Source organism: Microtus ochrogaster, unplaced genomic scaffold (assembly GCF_000317375.1).
Source record: "Microtus ochrogaster isolate Prairie Vole_2 unplaced genomic scaffold, MicOch1.0 UNK1, whole genome shotgun sequence".
Lineage (NCBI taxonomy): Eukaryota > Metazoa > Chordata > Mammalia > Rodentia > Cricetidae > Microtus > Microtus ochrogaster.
The window spans coordinates 29370073-29390659 of NW_004949099.1; the positions used below are offsets into that span (position 1 = coordinate 29370073).

Consider the following 20587-nt stretch of genomic DNA (forward strand, 5'->3'; position numbering starts at 1 on the left):
ATACAATCATTTTCTCATCTGTAAAACAATGAAATTCAGCTTTATCTAAGGTTTTTTTTCAGCCCAAAAGCAATCAAATATGTTAAAAAGATTCAAGCCAGTCACCTCTGCCACTTTCTCACTCATAGCCTACCAGTCACATACACGCTTTACCAGTCACCTCGTGTAGAAAATGATTTGGCTGGGTTGATAGCCAAGGTCTTACATCTCTAAGGCTTGAATTTCAAAATGAGTCCTTAAAGCATTCCTGGCAAGAGATGCTATCACTTAAAACACTAAAGCCCACTCATGAGTTTGTCCTGATGGCACTTGCCTTGGCCTGATGGCACATGCTTGGCCTGATGGCACATGCTTGGCCTAATGGCACATGCCTTGGCCTGATGGCACATGCTTAGCCTGTTGTCACCTGCTTGGCCTGATGGCACATGCCTTGTTCTGTTGCTACATGCCTGTGAGCCCCACCCACAGGAGGTGGAGGCAGGACAGACAGCAAAACACTTTGTTTCAAAAAACAAAAACAATGAAAAGAAATCACTCTGTGATTGAAATAGCTATGAAGTTAAATCATTCTACAAACCCAATAATCTGAGATCCCTGTAAGTAGTAAGCATATGTTATTGTATTTAATGAGTAAAGTTTACACAGTTTTTTTTTTGAGTTGCTGAATTCTGAGCCATATTTATCTGAAGAAACCATTCAGTTTGGGTTATGCTGGTCATGTACATTAATGAGTGTGAACTGTCTGATTGCTCAGACTTTGTAGTAATTTATTTCCTACATGTTGGTAAAGTGCCTAGAAAATTGGAACCTGCAAGCAAGCAATTTCACCCTAGCTCTACTCACACATTCATGGGAGTTAACATTGGTGAAGACAGTTGAGAATTGAAAGTCAGCAACATTTTCAGTATTTGGTGATAGTGATAAAAGTTATGCCCCAAAGACACTAAAACTCAGAAGGCAACGCAAGCAAAAAAGAAAGAGGAAGAAAAATCTAGCAGTCTTCACATTGTGATCTGGAAAGGATAAAAAGGGGACTGGAAGTGTAGCTTAGTGACAGGGCACCTGCCTAGCATGAACAAGGCTGAGTTCCATCCCCTGCAATGCCAAACAAAACAAGCAGACAAGGAAAACAGGGTGGAAGGCAGAGATGCAGAGTAAACAATAAAACTAACAAAATGCAGGTAAATCCATACCTGCCATAGACAAAACCCACCAAGCAAAAACAGTACAAAAGAACTAGGAATATTGTACTTAACTGTAATAATTTACAAGCCTCCCAAAACGTAGGAGATGGAATTCCTAGACAAAAACAAAAGAGAGTTGTGCTTCCCTAGGAAGGGAAAATAGACATGTATACATATTATTTTATTTTTTGAGACAAGCTTCAAATTCACAATCTTCCTGCCTCTGCCCACCTTGCTGGGATTGCAGGCCTGTGACACCACCCCTAGCCAAAGACCTGTACATTCTAAAGATGAGAAAAGATTAATGGGGGAAAAGCGTAATGATGCATATGTATAATGATGACATAATGGGACCCATTGATTGGTGTGCACACTGAAATTAATAACAGAAAAGTAAAAATGCTAATGAAACAATGTGATTGGCTTCTTCATGTCACAGTGCTCAGAGTTAACACAGAGCCTCAGAGGTCCATGAGACTCTTTCATGACAGCCATGGGTTTGGAATTATTCCATGGTGTTAACACTGTTTATTCACCTTCCCATTCTCATTCTTTACAAGTATAACTGAAGAGTTATAGAAACTACATGATTTGGGGTGATGACAACACTGGTAGCTAGTGGAATATTTGCTCATATGCCCTTACATGTGATTTCTCTGTTGGATGCTGGTAATTGTACCAGTCACTGTTCTGTTACTGGGAAGAGCCACCATGACCACAGCAACTCTTAGAAAAGAAACCATTTAAATGAGGGCTGGCTTTACAGTTTCAGAGGTATGGTCCCTTATCATGGCAAGGAACACGGCAGCATGCAGGCAGATGCTGGAGCAGTAGTTGAGAGCTACAACCCGATTGGTAGGCAGAGAGAGGAAGACTGGAGCTGGTATGGGCTTTTGAAACCTCAAAGCCCACCCCCAATAACACATTTCCTCTAACAGGGCTACTCCTAATCCTTTTAATCCTATGCAACATTTTCACTTCCTGGTGACTAACCATCTAACATATGAGCCTATGGGGGTCATTCTTACTCAAACCACCATATTACTATAACGTGTACACATAGCCCCAGTTGCTGAAGAGGATGAGGAAGAAAGATCACTTGAGAACAAAAGTTTGAAACCAGTTTAGGAAACACAGATCCTGTATAAAAAATAAGTTGTTCTCAGTTTTAATTTGTCTAAGAAATATATGTAAATGAAGTCTACATAAACAAAAGGTCTTTAAAGTCATCACAATAATTTAATAAAAAAGGAGTCCTAAGACTCAAAAGTTTGATGCCCACTTATTATAGGGCGTGGGGCCTGAAGAAATACAACTTAAGCTCCAAACTGCACCTCATTCCCAATAGGTCAATGGCCGTTAATAACAAAGATGTCCACTCAGCCTGTCACCAGTGCCTGTGAGAACTAAGGAAAAGGGAAAAAAAAATCAGCAAATGTTTTTGTCTCACCTGGACATAGCTTAAAATGAACCTTGGCAATTTAATATTTGTCATTTCCATAGGGTATGGGGTACTCCCATAATTAAAATTTAGTTGACCATAAAGTTTATGGACTCATTTATGGATCAAAACGAATATTGCATAAGGTGAGAAGATTAGGACACCAGTGTATGGCTCATATCTGTGATCCCTGTCAAAATTCAAGCAGGAGCCGGGCGTTGGTGGCACACTCCTTTAATCCCAGCACTCGGGAGGCAGAGGCAGGCGGATCTCTGCGAGTTCGAGACCAGCCTGGTCTACAGAGCTGGTTCCAGGACAGGCTCCAAAGCCGCAGAGAAACCCTGTCTCGAGAAAAAAAAAAAACAAAACAAAACACAAAATTCAAGCAGGAGCACACGATTGGAGTTGATAAAATGATTAGTGACAGGCTCTTATGTTACTACTGCAGACTTACACAAAGTAAAGCCTCCTCCATCTGAGAGCTTACACATGGCATAGGGCTTGAAAAACTACCATTTGCTGTTTGCAAATCCACATTTGTGGTTTTGTTTTCTTGAGTGTAATCCTTGTTTTAGGGCCCCCTTTATTAGTAAAATAGAATACCCGAGGCTTCATTCTTAAAGAGAAGAGTTCTTTGGGCTCTTGGTTCTGGCTCCAGGTTGAGAGTCCACAACTGGTGACTGTTTTCTTGATGCAGAATTCTAAAGTAGTGTAGGACTTTACATGGTAAGAGACAGGAAGTGGGGTGCATGTGCTTGTGTCTGTCTGTCTGTCTGTCTGTGTATCTTTTAGTATCTCTTCCTCTTATAAGGTAACCAGTATTCAATCACAAACTCCACCCTAAGGGCTTTATCTAATCTTAATCACTGACCAAAGGCCCCACCTCCAGCTTCAGTCAGATTAAGTTCCATCCTTTTCCATTCACGGAAAGATTAAAACTTAACACTGGAACCTTGGGAGACACACTCAAACCAGAGCAATCATACTTTGTAATCTCTTCCGAAAGATCATTTAGAACCAAGACTTACTAAAGCTCTTAGTAAATACAATATGCACTACAGTGCAATGAACCCTACTTTTGTGTGGGGCCCTGTCTTGTGTAAATGGCTTGAATACATTCCTGCCTGCCAAGGGTAGCTCAGTAACTCAGCTTCTACAGGCTGAGTATCTCATGAGAAGGCTGCATGCAATTCCAGCACAGAATTTTCAGTCTCATGGTAAAAGCACTACCATGCTAAGCTTGTTGTACATGAAGTTTTGTAAGAAATGGAAGAATTGTGGAGCTGGAGTTAAGAGCACTGACTGTTCTTCCTGAGGACTCAGGTTCAGTTCCTGGCACCTTCACTGCAGTCTAGAACGCCAGTCCTAGGAATTCTACGCCCTCTTCTGGCCTTTGTGGGGACTGCATAGGTGGGGTTTAAGGACAATGTGCATGCGAAACACTCATACACATAAAATAAAAACAAAAAATGAATAAAATAATTAGATTGTTAACATGACTCCTCAGGTAAAGGTACTTTCTGAACAAACCTGATCACCTGAGTTAAGTACCCAGAACCTACTTAAAGTTAAAGGGAGAAAATCAGATCCACAGAGTAGTTATCTGACACCCTCCCTCACACACAATAATAATAGTTAAATAAAGCAATTAGAGTGGAGCTGATAAATATTTAAAAACAAGACATAAACAAGAGCCAGAGTCGTTTTCTCACAGGCAAATAGGAAGACACTGGAATCAACGTATACACAAGAGCAGCTTCTGAATCAGTAACCAAAAACTTCATCCCATTCACTACATGGTATTCCAAAGAGACAGCTGTGAAAGGATAAGAAAAAGAATGCCGACTGAAAATGCACATTGTTTTATAGACCCTAAACTGCTGAAGAGCATACTGTTGGAGTGTTTCCTTATTAGCATTATGAAGAAGTTTTGGAAAAGCCAGCTTCATTCTTCAAGTCAGTAAATAAATCCACAGGAAAATATTCAGAGAGATTCTTCTATCTTCCTCATGTTTCTTGAAAGAGTTAAGTGACATGAATACAATTGCTTACCATTAATTTAGAGGGGAATAACAGTAAAAGTAAGTTCTTAGGTATGTATTCTATATATATTCAGATTAAGAATTTAAATATGGAAGCCGGGCGATGGTGGCGCACGCCTTTAATCCCAGCACTCGGGAGGCAGAGGCAGGCGGATCTCTGTGAGTTCGAGACCAGCCTGGTCTACAGAGCTAGTTCCAGGACAGGCTCCAAAGCCACAGAGAAACCCTGTCTCGAAAAAAAAAAAAAAAAAAAAAAAGAATTTAAATATGGGGTTGGGCATAGCAGCCAACCATTAGTCCATATACCATTAGTATACCATTAGTCCCAGCATCAGGAGGCAGGCATATTTTATGAGTTCAAGGCCAGTCTGGTCTACACAGTGAGTTTCAGGACAACCAGGGCTACATGAGACCTTGTCTCAAAAGAATTTTTATACTGATATAGAATACATAAATGATATCCAGGATGATTATTCTTTTAGCATTGAAGGACTCCAAATAACCCCCAAATGATTCACTTTTGATATATATCATATGAATCAAGCTAAATTTTTTATTATCAAAATTTTATTGTCAAAATTGAGCAATCAAAATTCCTCATCAGTATGGATCTGATGCATATTAACTTGCTGTTAATCATCAACATTGGCACAACCACAGTCTTGGGACCCTTTGAGTAGAAAGAGGCTTCTATTGCATCAGGTTTGTAATGGGACATACTCTTTAGGATACTGTTAATATCACAGTATTAGCACATAGGAGTAGCAGAAATTCCAAAACCATAGCAAAGACATAACAAGCTGACAATAGAGTCTTCAGCAGGGCTTTCCTGGGGAGATGCTCACAGAGCTGGGAAAGTGCTGATTTGCCATGCTCAGTCAGAGCCAGCAAGTAAGAGGAGCTGAGCTTTGGGCTTTCAGACAGAGCCAGGATTCTCAATAATATTAGGATGTCATAAGCCAGTGGTACCTGAACTTCCAGAAGAAGCATCTTCAAATTCTCAATAATATTAGGATATCATAAGCCAGTGGTACCTGAACTTCCAGAAGAAGCATCTTCAAATTCTCTTTGAAGGAAAGAATTCCCAATTTAGACTTTATAGAATTTCTACAGTTTATGGTCAAAAGATAACTTCAAAATAAAACATCAGAAACCACATACAAAAGCAATCATTTTGAATGACATATCAGAAAAAGAAAGAAAGGAAAGAAGGGAGAAATGAAGGAAGAAAGAGAAAGAAAAACTAGTATTGACACCGTTTACTCATCTCCCAAAAGCAGGTATTGGGAAGGCCTGATACAGGATAAAGAGCAGATCTGTAAGACTTGGTTTAAAGGGGGATAGGAACCAAACAAACAGACCTTTTAAGAATGCTCAGGCCTAAAAACCAAATCAACTGAAACTTCTAAAAGTTAAACATACAAATATCACAATGAAAAAGCCAATGGAAAGCTCAAATATCATACTGGACACAGAGGGAAAGATGATATCCAAATCACAAAGAATATGGAAAGAGTGTTCATTCTGGAGCTGGCCAGATTTTGAAGGCTCATTTAGTTCTCAGAGCTAGTTGCTAGTGTTGTTGAAGGTTAAAAAGGTATGTTTGCACTAAACATTATCAGAGTAAATTCAGAAAAGTTCTCACCAGTAAACTTGGTGAGAAATGTTTGTTTTTACTTCTATCAGGATAATTGGGTTTTTATGTGACCTTATTTGATTGGTGTTCTGATTTTTACATATGAAATCAATAGTAGTAAACAAATAGGGACAAGAATATGGAAAGCACAAAAGAGAAGTTCAGAAACACAAAATTAGCACAAGGAATAAGATTTGTCTAATTAGAATCCCAAAACTGATGAACAAGGGAAACACAGAGTCAGAAAACACAACCAAGGAAATAAGAAAATGAAAACCTATACCTACACACACGGTAGTAAGCCTACAGAAAAAGAGAATGTATAAAAGCAACCAGTAAGGCAGAAAGATCACCAAAACAGTTGACAGCATACTTCCCACAGCAACAATGGATATACAAACGCAACAGGATTCAAAGTGTTAAGGGGTGTGCCTGTCATCTCTCAAGAATGGAAGTTAAATAAAATCTTTAAAAACTTTTACAAATCACTGAAAAAATGCATTTCAGCATAAAGCCAGAGAGGAAATACCTACCAACACATGTGCAGATATTAAATAAGCGTCTAGAACATATAAAGAATGCCTAATGTTCAGTTTTAGACAAGATAGCCTGTTACAAACTTGGAAATGAAAAGCCAGGGAAATATGTTTAGATCATACTTACATTTTACATATAATAGATTTTCAATGAAATCTGACAACTGGGCATGGTGTCATGGACCTATGGTCACAGGAGCAAGGGAGGCTGAGGAGGGCAGCAAACATAAGGAGGTCTGACTACACCAAGCAATAATGAGGCAATCAAATTTTCATAACAGTTTAGAGGGCTATAAAAAACATGGCCAATTTGGAAAATAATCTTGTATTATCTTATAATATATATCAATTGTGTATCATATAGTATAGAAATTCTGACTAAAGAAAACCCATAAATTGTGTACAATAAACTGAGTGTGATGACACATGCCTGTAATTCTAGCATTCAGATGGCTGAGGTAGGAGAATTGCTGTAAATTTGAGGCCAGCTTGGGCTACATAGCAAGACTTTACCTCAATAAGTAAATAATACTTTATAGTAATGCTCATAGAAGTGCATTCATAATAGCAAACACGAGTAATCCAAACAGCTGTCGCCATGTGAGTAGATTAATAAACTGTACCAAGCTCAGAAAATAATCAGAAGGAAATAAAATCACAAGTGAGATTTTAATAAAGTATATTGTGGGCTCTGGCTGTGTCCAGTGGTTAGGAGACAATTCTATTCTGTAGAACTCACAATTTTAAGTAGGAGTAAGGAAGAGCAGAGAATAAACATTTAGACATGCATGCTGAGCATCTAATCTCTTAGGTAGATGATTTCTGCCATATGCTAGGAAGTCACAAGTACTACTAGAAACAAGACAGAATAAAAAGTAAGGAGACCGAGTTCCAGAAGTGGGGCACATAGAAGGACAGGACATCAGCATCAAGTTAGAGATGAGGCTGACTAGGAAGTTAAGATGTTACCAAAAATTTGTGATGAAGAAAGTGAACATATGCATACAGATTAAATTTTCCCAATCCTAGAATACAAAATCCACAAGGCCCCAAAATTTTTGAGTGCCAATATAATGTCAAATGGAAAATTTCATGGCTGACCTCTTTGAACAGGTCATAGTCAAAACATGGGTTCACTAAAATTACTATATAAAGATATTTTTCAGCTCCTCATGGAGGTACACAACTAAAATACCAGCACTTAGAAGGACAAAACTGGAGAAACCCAAGTTCAAGGTCAGCCTGGCTACATAGTGAGACTATTGTCTTTAAAAATCCAAAGGCTCGGTAGCTCAAAGATAGCTTGCTTAGCTTGTATAATGCCTTGGATTGATCCCTATCACCACCTTCAGACTCCGTATATGAGCTGATCACAGTAGCACCTGCCTTGCAACCACAGCACTTGGGAGACTAATGCAAAAAATACCATAAGTTTGAAGACAGCCTGGGCTATACAGTAAGACCCTTTCTCAGAAAGGGGGGTGTGGATCAGTGGTAGGTAGAGTGGTTGGAATCTTAGCACAGGAAAAAGGTAAAGAGGAACACAGGTTTAATGCTTACAGACATTGGGTCCATATGTTCCCCCAAGACCAAGATAACTTTGTATATGCAACTATTCTAGAGAATTATTTTTAATCTGAAATCCATAATACTTATGCTCCCAAGTATTTCAGATAATGGAATACTAAGCCTGTATTTAGAGAAAAGGCTAGCCACTTGAGGGAAAGAAAGGGATCAAGTAACTTCAAGAAAAAAAGCCAATATGACTTCATGAATTTTGGCTTGAGAAACAGGGCATTGAGCTGCCCCAGCTGAATTGGAAAAGGCCACAGTACGAGAGCTTATAGGGAGGGCCAGGACTTCATTTGCAGACAGTGAATTGAAGGACTAGTGACCTTTCCAGTAAGGATGTCAAGCGGGCCATAGAACATGCCTATTGTTTACTGTCCAAGACATAATGCTGAAGGCGGGGAGGTAGCTCGCTGGTAACATGTACAGAAGCTCTAGGGAGGTGGAGCTGGAGAAAGTTAAAATCCATGCCAAAGCAGAGCCAATATTAACTCAGTGGGGGCTTGTGTTGTTTATAATTAAATTTTATTTGTATTTATATTGTTGTCTGTGTATGATATTTAAGTGTGAGTATGAACATATGGCACAGTGCTCATAGAGGACAACCTTGAGGGGCCCATTTGTTTCTTCCAACATGGGTTCCAGGGACCAGACTTGAATTGTTAGATTTACATGGTGCTTTTACCTGCTAAGTCATCTTGCTGACCCATTTCAAGTTTTCCATACCTAACAGGACCAGATGAATTTGAGAGAAATGAGTTTCATGAAGATTAACACAATAAGAAATGAGGAAACTATGGACATATACACACACACACACACACACACACACACACACAATAGAGCTAGAAGGCAACTACAATTAAATTTTCTGCAGGTCTATCCAAAATATGTAGTAAATTCAGAAGAGTACTACCTTAGCCCCAGAAGGACGTATTTGCAACTTGAAGTAGCAGATTTTCTGAGGATTTCCCAATTGCTTCTCATATTATTTCCTGCTATCTCTTTCTGCTTGCAAGCTACAATGGTGGGGGATTCTTTCAACTACATAAATAAATAAAGCAAATTCTGCAGGAAATTGCAACATGGAGAATTCCAAAAAGTTATCCACATGTGGATTTTTATTGGCCCTGATCATACTTTAGAAGGAAATAACTATAACTTTGCCAAGCTGCTTAGCACAATTATGAAGGCCGGGGCACGCTGCTGGAATCATTTGCTGAGAGACTGGACTGATTACATGGTGTTTTATTTGCATTACATTAAATCCAGAGCACTTCTTAGAACATGCTGAAAACCAAATGTAGAGCCAAGGTACACTGCCTGACATCACTGGGATGTGCTCAGTGTCTAAGAGGTGCAAAAGGACCCTAGAGGATCCTCCTGTTCTTTGGTTTGCAGTAAGCCACAGAAAGCCACTTATACAAGGCCCCCATGGAAAAACTGTGTCACAAACCCACATACTTATAAGTATATGCATAAGTTCATGTATGTTTTATGTACACAGATGTGCATATTTATAGGGTACAGGTGTATATGTATATGCACGCATATAAAAGATGGAGGACAGCCTCAGGTATCATCCTTATGAATACTGTCAACCATATTTGAGACAGGATCTCCCACTGTCTTGGAGCTCACCAATTAGACTAAATTGACTGGTCAATGGGTCCCAGGATTCCTCTGGTCTCTACCTTCCAGTCCTGGAATGACAAGCATACACCACATGAGGCTCAGCATCTTTACAAAGGGACCTAAGGATTGAACTATGGCCTCAGTCTTGCAAGGCAAGCACTTTCCTGATTGAGCTATTTTCCCAATCCAAATCCACTTTTTCTGATATCCAGGTCAGTGAGTATGTCTTTATCCTCAGGCTGCTGCTTCCGTGTGTCACACAGACTTAAAAATTGTTTCTTTTCCATATCCCTTTGTAGGGTTTTTTCCGAAGAACCATCCGATTGAAGCTTATTTATGATAGATGTGATCTTAACTGTCGGATTCACAAAAAAAGTAGAAATAAATGTCAATACTGTCGGTTTCAGAAGTGCCTCGCCGTGGGGATGTCTCACAATGGTAAGTGAACACTGAGGACCATGTATGCACCTTGTCACTCTCATGGCCAATGCTAGGTCCAGGTCAGTAGGCACTAGGACAGCTAATGGAAATGGGTACAATTCTTCTATAAAATGACAGGTTTCAAACTCATCCTGATGAGAGCTTCTTTGTGTAGGCCAACTATTTCAGCTTTTACATAGAATCCTCCTCTGTTTGGCTGGGCTGGAGAGAAGATTTAAAACTTGGGGAAAAGATCTGTGGAAAACTGTAATATTTTAACACAAATGTAAGGATAAACATGATTTTTATGTTGCATTGAAATCTTTTTAAAAACAGTTTAAAAGCTAAATTATACTATTATGCATTGGTCATTAATACCCACTTTTTAAAAAATATTGTCTCTGAGAGTATCAGAATTAAGTAGCATATCAGAATTTGGGCTCATGTATTTTCTTGTTGCTCTTTACCATGCAAAGATGAGCATGGCGTTGTCTTTTACTTCAGAGAACACACAGATTTGTAGAAAAAAGTCATAAATATCTTTAATTCCCACAAAATTTCAATGCTACATAAATACAAGAGGATAAAACTTCACACTTTTTAAGCTCTATTTAGATTCAGACTTATAGCGTGTAGCCATGTGAAGGAGTATTTTATAGTACATATGAGATCCTGAGGTTCCATCCCCAGCATTAAAAAAAAAAAGATTTTGTTGGCTTCAGAGAAATAGTAGAGAAGACCATGTGTTCATGAGCTATAGCACTCACTCTCAATAATCATAGACGATCTATGCCTGCTAAAAACAACTTCTTCATTCCCATTTGGTTCTGATTGATTGACTGGCCCACAAAACTAATTCTAGTTGTGACTTCACAGTGTTATGTTTGTCAAGTCTTATTAGTCAATTCTTTTTACAAAAAAAAATCCTTATGGGTTCAAGAACTAACATATACTAAAGTTATCAAATTAAGTCTGAAGTTTTATTTCATTTGATATCCAATTTTCCCTCCCTTCCTCCCTCCCTACTTTCCTCCTTCCTTCCTTTCTCCTCCTTTCTTTCTCTCATGCAGGAGATCAGAACCAGGGCCTTGTACACACTAAGTATGCACTTTACCACTGAGCTACAACCCCAGCTCCGATCTTTACTTTCTTTTGCTTTCATCTCTCGCAAAACTGATCTGGTAAGAAGATAATCTTTGAACTTAGTGTTCATCTGTGTGGACTCTGATATATCTGTAAGGATTAATTTGTATCCCATCTTGAAGTTGTTTGTTCCTCACAGTGGTTACCATCAAGATGCTTGTCAGTGAACAATTGGTTGATACTCTGCCCTCTTGAAAGCAGTAAAAGCTGTCGTTGTCATTATGGGCCGGTTCCTTTAAAACCAAGAGTACATTATGAATAGAGCTATCAACAGCACTGGACAGGAAGGGAATTTGGTCCAACTTTCCTCAACATTTGACCACATCTGCTTTGTAGCAGTGTATAACTGCAGTCGTTGATTGCAAAATAATTTGCTGGTTTAATTCCATCAGTTTCCTTTTTATTTCAGACCTCATAAAACATAAGATCAAGTTTTTAAGCCAAGAACTTTATTTTAGTTGATGCAATCAAGTTGCAGCAAACTTATTTCATCTTTATGAAGAAATCATTGACTTTGAGGTCATTATCATCAAGATAGTCTCGGAAAGCATGCCAGTACTGCTTCTAATGATTATTTTAGGTTTTGACTATTTAAAAAAATTATCATGTCTCACATTCATATGAAATATCGTTCTTAGCACTTATAGGAACCACAACACTGATGTAAAATATATTTCCTGTGGATTACAAACAAGCACACCTCACACAAAAATGTATCTCCAATTCTTTAGCATTTGCAAGTAAAAATAGTATTTCAACTATATGCAGGGAATGTGGCTTAGTGCAGAGCTTAGCATGCACAAGGCCCCAGAGTCCATTCCTAATACCCTTCTTCCCAAAAATTGGACTTATTTAATATGAATAGTATATTTTTCCATCCAGAAAAATCAAAGAAAACTACCATGCACTTGATAATAAAGTCATCATTTGACTTTATCTAACAGTAAACTTGCACTCAGGAAGCAGGGGCAGGAAGATCTATGAGTTCGAGGTCAGCGTGGTCTATATAACAAATTCTAGGCCAACTTGGCAACATAGTGAGATCCTGTCTCAAAAGTAAACAAGTAAACAAACCTATTTCACTTACTCTACCTAGAGGGGGCCGATATGAAAAGTGTGTTCAGTTTGTCCTTACAAAAGCAAGAACCAATGGGAGTTAAATGTCAAGGTATCAGAGACCTAAGGAGTTCAACCATTAAAGAAATTAAAGGTGACTAAGAAAACTCCTTCTCAGAGGTTTTCAGAGAAGTGTGTTTGCTGAACAATAGAGGAAACATCCATATTGTCTGTACACAGGAAGGGAATCTGCAGTGGGCTTCAAATCCTGATGAGGAAACATTTCTGAATACATTTTCTTAGTGGTTGTAGTCATACTAGTCAATGTGAAGCTTCCATCCACATAAAATGGATGCCTTACCTAAATTACAGAGGAGACATCCTGTGCATCCTACTGAACGTCATTATGGAGTTGCTGTCACTGTGCACAAGAATAAGCATGCCCCTGAGCCAACATGCTCCAGGATGTGCTGCTTTATTTCTAACTTTTATTTTATCTGTTTTATTTGGAGACAAAGTGTAGGCAGAGTTTTCTGTACTGCCAGCTGTCTCCCAAATAACCACACTGACTTATTATTAATTATAAATGCTCAGCCAATAGCACGGACTTCCTTTTAGCTAACTCTTATAACTTAAATGAACCCATTTCTGTTTATTTACTGCTGCCACGTGACTCGTGGCTTGTTACCTCATTTTGTACATGCCCTGCTTTCCCTGCCTTTGGCTGGTGAATTCTCAGACTCCTTCCTTCTTCCCAGTGTCCTACTAGTCTGACTTCCCACCCAATCTCATCCTGCCCAACTATAGGCCAGTCGGCTCTTTATTAATCAATGAAAGTAATACATATTGACAATGTACAAAGATTGTTCCACAGCAACAAGGTCTTACTATGTAGCTCAGTTTGACCTGGATCTCACAATCCTCCTGTCTCATTCTCCCACATATACACTGCATTCCTTTCTTCCTGTTCTTTGCCTCTGTTTAGCCCACTTAATCTGTTTAAATTCTTTAATAGCAATGCCCTTGTAGCTTTGAAGGGAGATTCTGCAGTGACTCTCAAGGAACCAAAAGGCTGTGGAGAATAATGCCCAAAGTCACAGAGCCAGTGATCACTAAACCCTTTCAGAGTTGACAATTAGCTCGTTATTTATAATGGAAAATATAATTCACTGAATTCTTCACCTTTCAGCCAGCCAGTCCATACATTTTACTAGACAATGGTAGAGTCTTCCAAAACATGTAAGCATCTGCATATCAGTTACCTGAATTTGAATGTTTCACCCATATGTTTTGGTGTCATAAAATCATAATTTGTGTGCCTGAATCAAGCTGCTCATCAGTTTGATATACTTAGCATATTGGTTGTATGATGATGCAAGGCTAGAGTAAAAACCTAAAACAATCTACCTAAAAAGTACACATGGTCCATTTCAACTTTCTCTTCAAATTTCAAATTTCACTAAAGGTTGAGCCAGGGTGGTGGTACATACTTATAACTCTAGACTCAAGAAGCTGAGGCAGGAGGATTGCCATTCAAAGCCAGCCTAGGCTACAGTGTGAGACCCTATCTCAAAATAAACAAACAAAAATAATCAAACTAAAAAAGTTTTATCTCACAGCTTTTGGGTTCTAATCCATGGTGTTTGGCCCTGTTGCCTGTAGTGAAACAGGTCATCCTTGAGAGAGTGAAAAAGAGAAAGAGAAGAGCTGAGGTCACAAAGTCCTCTCCAAAGACGCACACTTGAGGACCTGGAGACTTCCCACCTCTGGAAGTGACACTTGAACACTTGGGTCTTTGGTAGACACTCTAGATGCAGATAATAGCCTATGGCCGAAGTTCTTCAGGTAGCACTTGCAGCTCTGTTCTGTCACAGACTAGATGCTGTCGAAGGACACACTTTTAGAATCCTCCTTGCTGGAAACAAGGCTGTTTCTCAAATGCCCATCTTCAGCATGGACTAGAAAAAAAAAAAAAAAACCACTGCAGGTTTCCCTGTAAATAAGCAAGAGAAACATGTGCCAATTATTCTGATCATTTAAAATCTGTAATTTGCTGGACCATTTATAGTCCCACAGATTACTTAAATGTCTTTTGCATCACTGGGCACAATCAGTGTGACGCCCTGTCATAAAGCACTTTGAACAGTGACTATTTCATATTCAGAGCTACTTTTTACATATAAACTAAATAACTAGTTTTAGGGTAAATACATTTAAAAAATAGTTTGAAGTAGGACAGAATTAGTTTGTGCTACTAATGAATCACTCAGTCAGGCTTTCCCTATAACATTGAAATTTGATAATAATGTTTTTGTATGTTTAAAAATTAGTGAAAGCTTTGCTGATTAAGATGTTCTATGATACAAATGATGTGGGGGTTTTCCTTTTATTGAAGATAAAAAGCTGACAACTTTAAAAATAGTTTCTCATGGTTTCATAAAAATCTGAAGGAAAAAAGTGGTTTCACTATTTTTGTGGCATTCAGCAAGTCTGAGGTAGTTGTCCCGGTGCCTGGCAAACAGTAGCCCTAGAAAATAGCATGAATGCCTAAATGATAGATTTAAGCTTTATTACTCAAATAAAAAACAAAAAAACTCTTTGCTGTATTTTAAATCTGAACAAACCCAAAGGCCCATGTTGAAGGCTTGCTTGCCAGTGCCTGGTGCTGTGGAGGTGGTGGAACCTAGTGAGAGTATCCCCTTGTTGAAGGGGATGTATGTGAGGCCTGGCCCCATTCTCCTCCCTTTGCCTCCTGGCCACCATGAGGTGAACAGGCCTTTTCTAACACACACATCTATCACAATGTCCTCTATCACCACATGAAAAAACAAGAGCAATGGACCTGTCTTCTTTGTGGCGTGAAGGAAAAGGTGGCAAAGCCCCTTCGTTGATGAGTCTGTGGTGGTATCTTTCTCTAGGGGCCCACTCCTACCCCTTACCAGTTAGACTTCAGGCAAACTGTATCTTTCCGTTCCTGGAAACAATCTCTGCACTGACAAATGCTGTTCCCTCTGGATCCTGTCCTGATGCTCCCTATCAGAATCCAACTGACAGTCAAGGCCCCGTTCAAATGTCTGTTCCTGAAGACTTCTCTGATTCCTTCTGCTTGCTCTTCAAAATGGTTTGCCTCTTCCCAGTATACCATATTCTGCTGAGTTAGGCAGATACACACACACACACACACACACACACACACAGAGAGAGAGAGAGAGACAGACACACACACATATACAGAGAGAGACATACACAGAGATGAACAGACAGATACACATAGAAACAGACACAGAGAAAGGGAGACACACACACACATACAGAGAGAGACACAGAGAGAGACAGACAGACACACACATTCACACAGAGAGAGACAGACAAACACACACATACACAGACAGACACACACACATAGAAACAAACACAGAGGCACACATACACACAGCGAAACAGACACATACACATAAAGACAGACACACATGCACAGAGACAGACAGATGAGAGGAAGAGTGAGTATGATATTTTCTGCCTCCTTCCCGCCTCCCTTTTCCCTCCCCCTCCCCCTACTCCCCACATCCCACTCCCCTCCCCCTCCCTCTCCAGTCCAAAGAGCAGTCAAGGTTCCCTGCCCTGTGGGCAATCCAAGGTCCTCCCCCCCCCTCCATCCAGGTCTAGGAAGGTGAGCATCCAAAAAGGCTAGGCTCCCACAAAGCCAGTACATGCAGTAGGATCAAAACTCAGTGCCATTGTCCTTGGCTTCTCAGCAGCCCTCATTGTCCACCATGTTCAGAGAGTCCGGTTTTATCCCATGCTTTTTCAGTCCTTGTCCAGCTGGCCTTGGTGAGCTCCCATTAGATCAGCCCCACTGTCTCAGTGGGTGGGTGCACCCCTCGAGGTCTTGACTTCCTTGCTCATGTTCTTCCTCCTTCTGCTCCTCATTTGGACCTTGGGAGCTCAGTCCAGTGCTCCAATGTGGGTCTCTGTCTCTATCTTCATCCATCGCCAGATGAAGGTTCTATGGTGATACGCAAAATATTCATTAGTATGGCTATAGGATCGGGCCATTTCAGGCTCTCTCTCCTCAGCTGCCCAAGGACCTAGTTGGGGACATCTCTCTAGACATGTGATATTTTTTTTAACTGAGATACATTTCTCTAGATAATTCTCTTTTTTTCTTTTTTTGATGCCAGCGATCAAACCTGCTAAGCACACGCTCTACCACTGGGCCATGCCAAATACTAAACTGAAGTATGTGACAAGTGCTACAACAGGCTTTGTAAAGCCTCAAAGATGGAACAAGCATTGCTTTAGAAAAGAAAGCAAAAAGTGTATTCCCAAGTGCTGTGAGTGCAGTGTGATTAGATCTTTGTAGTGTTTTAGAGCTAAATATAAAGATAAGAAGGAATCTTGAGACATCTTTTCCTAGTTCCTCTACTGCAGATAAAGCAATTGGGGACCATAGATATTGCATAATTTTCTGTAAACCATATAGCTGCTTTATCACAGAGAAGAAATCAAAAAGTTGACTTCCTGACAACAGTGGTGGTAGTGTTAATTCTGCTGCCTTCCTAAAGGCCAGACTTCTCTCTCAGTGACTCAGAGTAACACAGAGAACATTTTCCTTTTGTCTTTGGAAATTAATCATTACTGGTAGGAGACTCTATATATACCTGGGCCCCAATGTATAATGGCTGTCTTTGTGTCTACACTTTAACTTCAGCCTTCTACGAAACAACTGCCCACCTTCCTTTCCCTCCTTTGATTCTCCACTCAAAGGGTGGGAACTGGAGTGCTGATTTAGTCCCCTGATAGAACACTTGCCTCGCATGTACCAGGCCCTGGGTTCCGTCCTTGTCACATCTTAAAAATAAAAATTAAAAAAAAATACTAAACTAAAAACACCAATCCTAACAACTTAAAAAAGTTAAGAGACCAACAGATAAACTAAATTTTGGGGTTTGTTCTTTATCTGCTGGAGGAGCAGCGGCTGCCAATCTGACCTATAATACACAGAATTTATTTTATTTATTTTTAGTTTTGAACTTGCTCTATTATCAATACAGAATACAAGATCTAATGTTAAAGGGAGATTTCTTGTTTCAAGATATACTCACACTAGCAAGACTAAACATTAGCAAAGTTTCATATAGACTGATAGGAACTGTAGGTGCTAACAGTCATGCTTGAGATGCATTAGCAGTTGCTGCAGAAGAAAGCTGATTTATATAAGAGACACTGATGACAACCCTTGATAAATGTTTAGGAACTATTTGTCATACTATACAAAATGTGAAAGATGGGATTACAGCTGTCCTAAACAAACAAAAATTTAAAGATACTTTTATTTATCAGATTCCACATTATATAGTGTTCACAAGTGTAAGAATTTATTGTTGGGGATGAAGTATAGCCCCACAACACTTCCACCCCAACAATAAAAGTTACATTAGGAAGCAGGTGCCTTGCTAAACCCTGTTTGTGACTTTGCTCAATAGTCACCTGATGTGGGTGTAGCTGGAATTACACAGGACTCCAAATAAACAAATACAACCAGCATTCTCCCCTTTAAAAAACAAAATTCCAGGTGCGGGAGCAGACTCCTATAACCTCTGGAGCGGGTTGTTCAAGGTCATCCTCACTACTATCAAGTTCAAGATTAGCCTGAGCTATATGAATCTCTGGCTTGTACAAAGAAGCAAATAAAATGTTTCTCTGCTTCAGATCTTTTACATGCAGATGTAGTTCCACCAAGCAGGACCTGTCTCTTTCCTTTGCTACACTCCTGATGTGTAAAAATGCTAACCCACCTGTGGATCAAGTTGTGCCTAACTTATAACAGAGTTATTTAGCAATATAGATAATTTATTCATGAGATTTAGCAATTTTTTAGAACTTTGGCTTATGAAAATATGCATTTGTTCAGATTCTAGTGGGGTACTACCTTAATATATTCTATTTAAAGTGATTTTGAAATGTTTTTTGGCTATTTTTGCTAGGTGAGGGAAAGCAGAATTGTCAGTGTAATAGGTGACTTTCTTTGCTTAAATTAGATATAATGACTGCCTGCTAGGAAAGGTAAATGCATTTTAATCATGTTAATGTCCATGTATATTTATAGTTTCTACCTATAAAATTTTAATCATAGAGGGGCTGGAAGTATGGTTCAGTAGTTAGAGCACTTGCTGCTCTTGCAGAGGACCCAGGTTTGGTTTCCAGCACTCACAAGGGTCAGTAACTCTAGTTTCAAAGAATTCTATACCCTCTTCTGGCCTCATAGGCATTTCACACACAGGATGCAAAGATATATGTGCAAGCAAAATACTTATACACACTAAAAATAAATAAATCCTTCTTTAAAAGACAGAGGACCAATGAGATAGCTCAGCAGGAAAGAAGTTGGCCTTTAACCTGAGCTTAAGACAGTATCTAATACATGAGAGTCACTTAATAATTATTTAGGAAGTGAAGAGACAGTGTGGGGTGGTCTGTGAAACAGTAGATGATTCTAGTAACTTCTGTCTCACTGTATAATAACTCTGATGTTTTCCAAGGTTTTTTCACAATTTATGTGGTGTTTGTTTTTATTTTTATTTTGTTTTATTATTTGCCATGCTGGGGAATCAAACCCAAAGCTTCATTATGCATGTTAAAAAAGCACTTTACCACTGACCCATATATCCAATCCACAATTTCTTCATTTTTTTAATATGTCATAATTCTTACTTTCTCTTATATAAACTCCCAATGTACATATTGACTCATCTGTCTATTTTTAAACTCAGTGTTTTGAAGTTTAATTCTTCACATTTTTATTATATATGTGTTTTGTTATACCCAGGAGCAAATAAAACCTAGTATTCATATAGCTTCTGTTCTAGCAGAATAACTATTGTAAACCCATTAGAAACTTTGTAAAAAGCCTCACACTAATATTCATATAAAAGAAAGCCTAGCATTTAGAAAGCTTTTTCAAACCTCAAGTTTATATATTTATATATATATATAAATAAAGTTAAATATATACATATATATGTGTATATATATATATATATCCTATTTGGATATAGCGGTGGCTTATTAAAATGTTTCATGAGAGACACCTAATTTTAGAATGTTCCCAAGTGGTTCTCACATGCTCTGCCCCCTTTTCTTCCATATTACTCAAAGGACAGCAAAGCAAATGATTAGTTCTGTGTGAAAGGAGTGGTTCAGAATGGCTTTGCAGGGGACTATAAAAGGATCTTTTACACAGTCGTTAAGTTGTTGTTTTGCATATATTAATTAATGAGTATAATTATGGCATTTGCATGTATACATATCATACTCACCCTATTGCTTTTCCTTGTCCCTTTCCTCTTTGAAACTAGCTAGTTCCCTTCTACTTCCATGTTATTGTCATCATCGTCCTTCTTCCTCTTCTTCCTTTCTCTCTCTGCCTCCTTCCTTTATTTTGTGATTAGTGAGTTTACTCAGGATAACTTACAGAAGCGTGTGTGGGAGCTATTTTCAGGAGCTTGGCAGCTTACCAGTGGCTACACTACTGAAGAAAATACCTCTGCCTCTACCAGCAACCATTAACTACTGATCCTTAGGGAGGGGTGGGACCTTGTTGAGCTTGGTGAATATATGTTTTATTCATTTTATTTCAAAATGCTCTATAAGTACTTAATACATGTGCCCAACAATGTACTAAGTGCTGAGTATAATAAGCAAGACGCCTGTCTTTATGGAGGACTGCAAGCTAGAGGAGAAAAGAAAAACGTTATTGTCAACTACTGTAGCCAGAGTTATAAAACGGAAGAGGGAAGTGTCAAGGTCATAGACTGAGGGAACCCAGTGGACCTGGGGCCCAGGTGGGAAGGCTTCTCACTAAGCTGACATTCCCTATCCCAGTGTAGCTAAAATGGAAGAGAATAATGAGAGGCTGAAAAGAA

General features: G+C 39.0%; 1 protein-coding gene across 4 annotated transcripts in view; it reads left to right on the forward strand.

The window, feature by feature from the left end:
- The window catches only part of Pparg (peroxisome proliferator activated receptor gamma), a 129897-nt gene that overhangs the window by 80175 nt on the left and 29135 nt on the right, over positions 1-20587 (forward strand). For 3 of the 4 annotated variants that reach the window (XM_013352917.2, XM_005365039.3, XM_005365038.2), the window contains one exon: positions 10343-10481. In XM_013352917.2, coding sequence (XP_013208371.1) covers positions 10343-10481 — 139 coding nt within the window. Of the gene's footprint in view, positions 1-10342; positions 10482-20587 lie in introns of those variants that run through there. The other variant, XM_026788051.1, reaches the window with a different exon arrangement.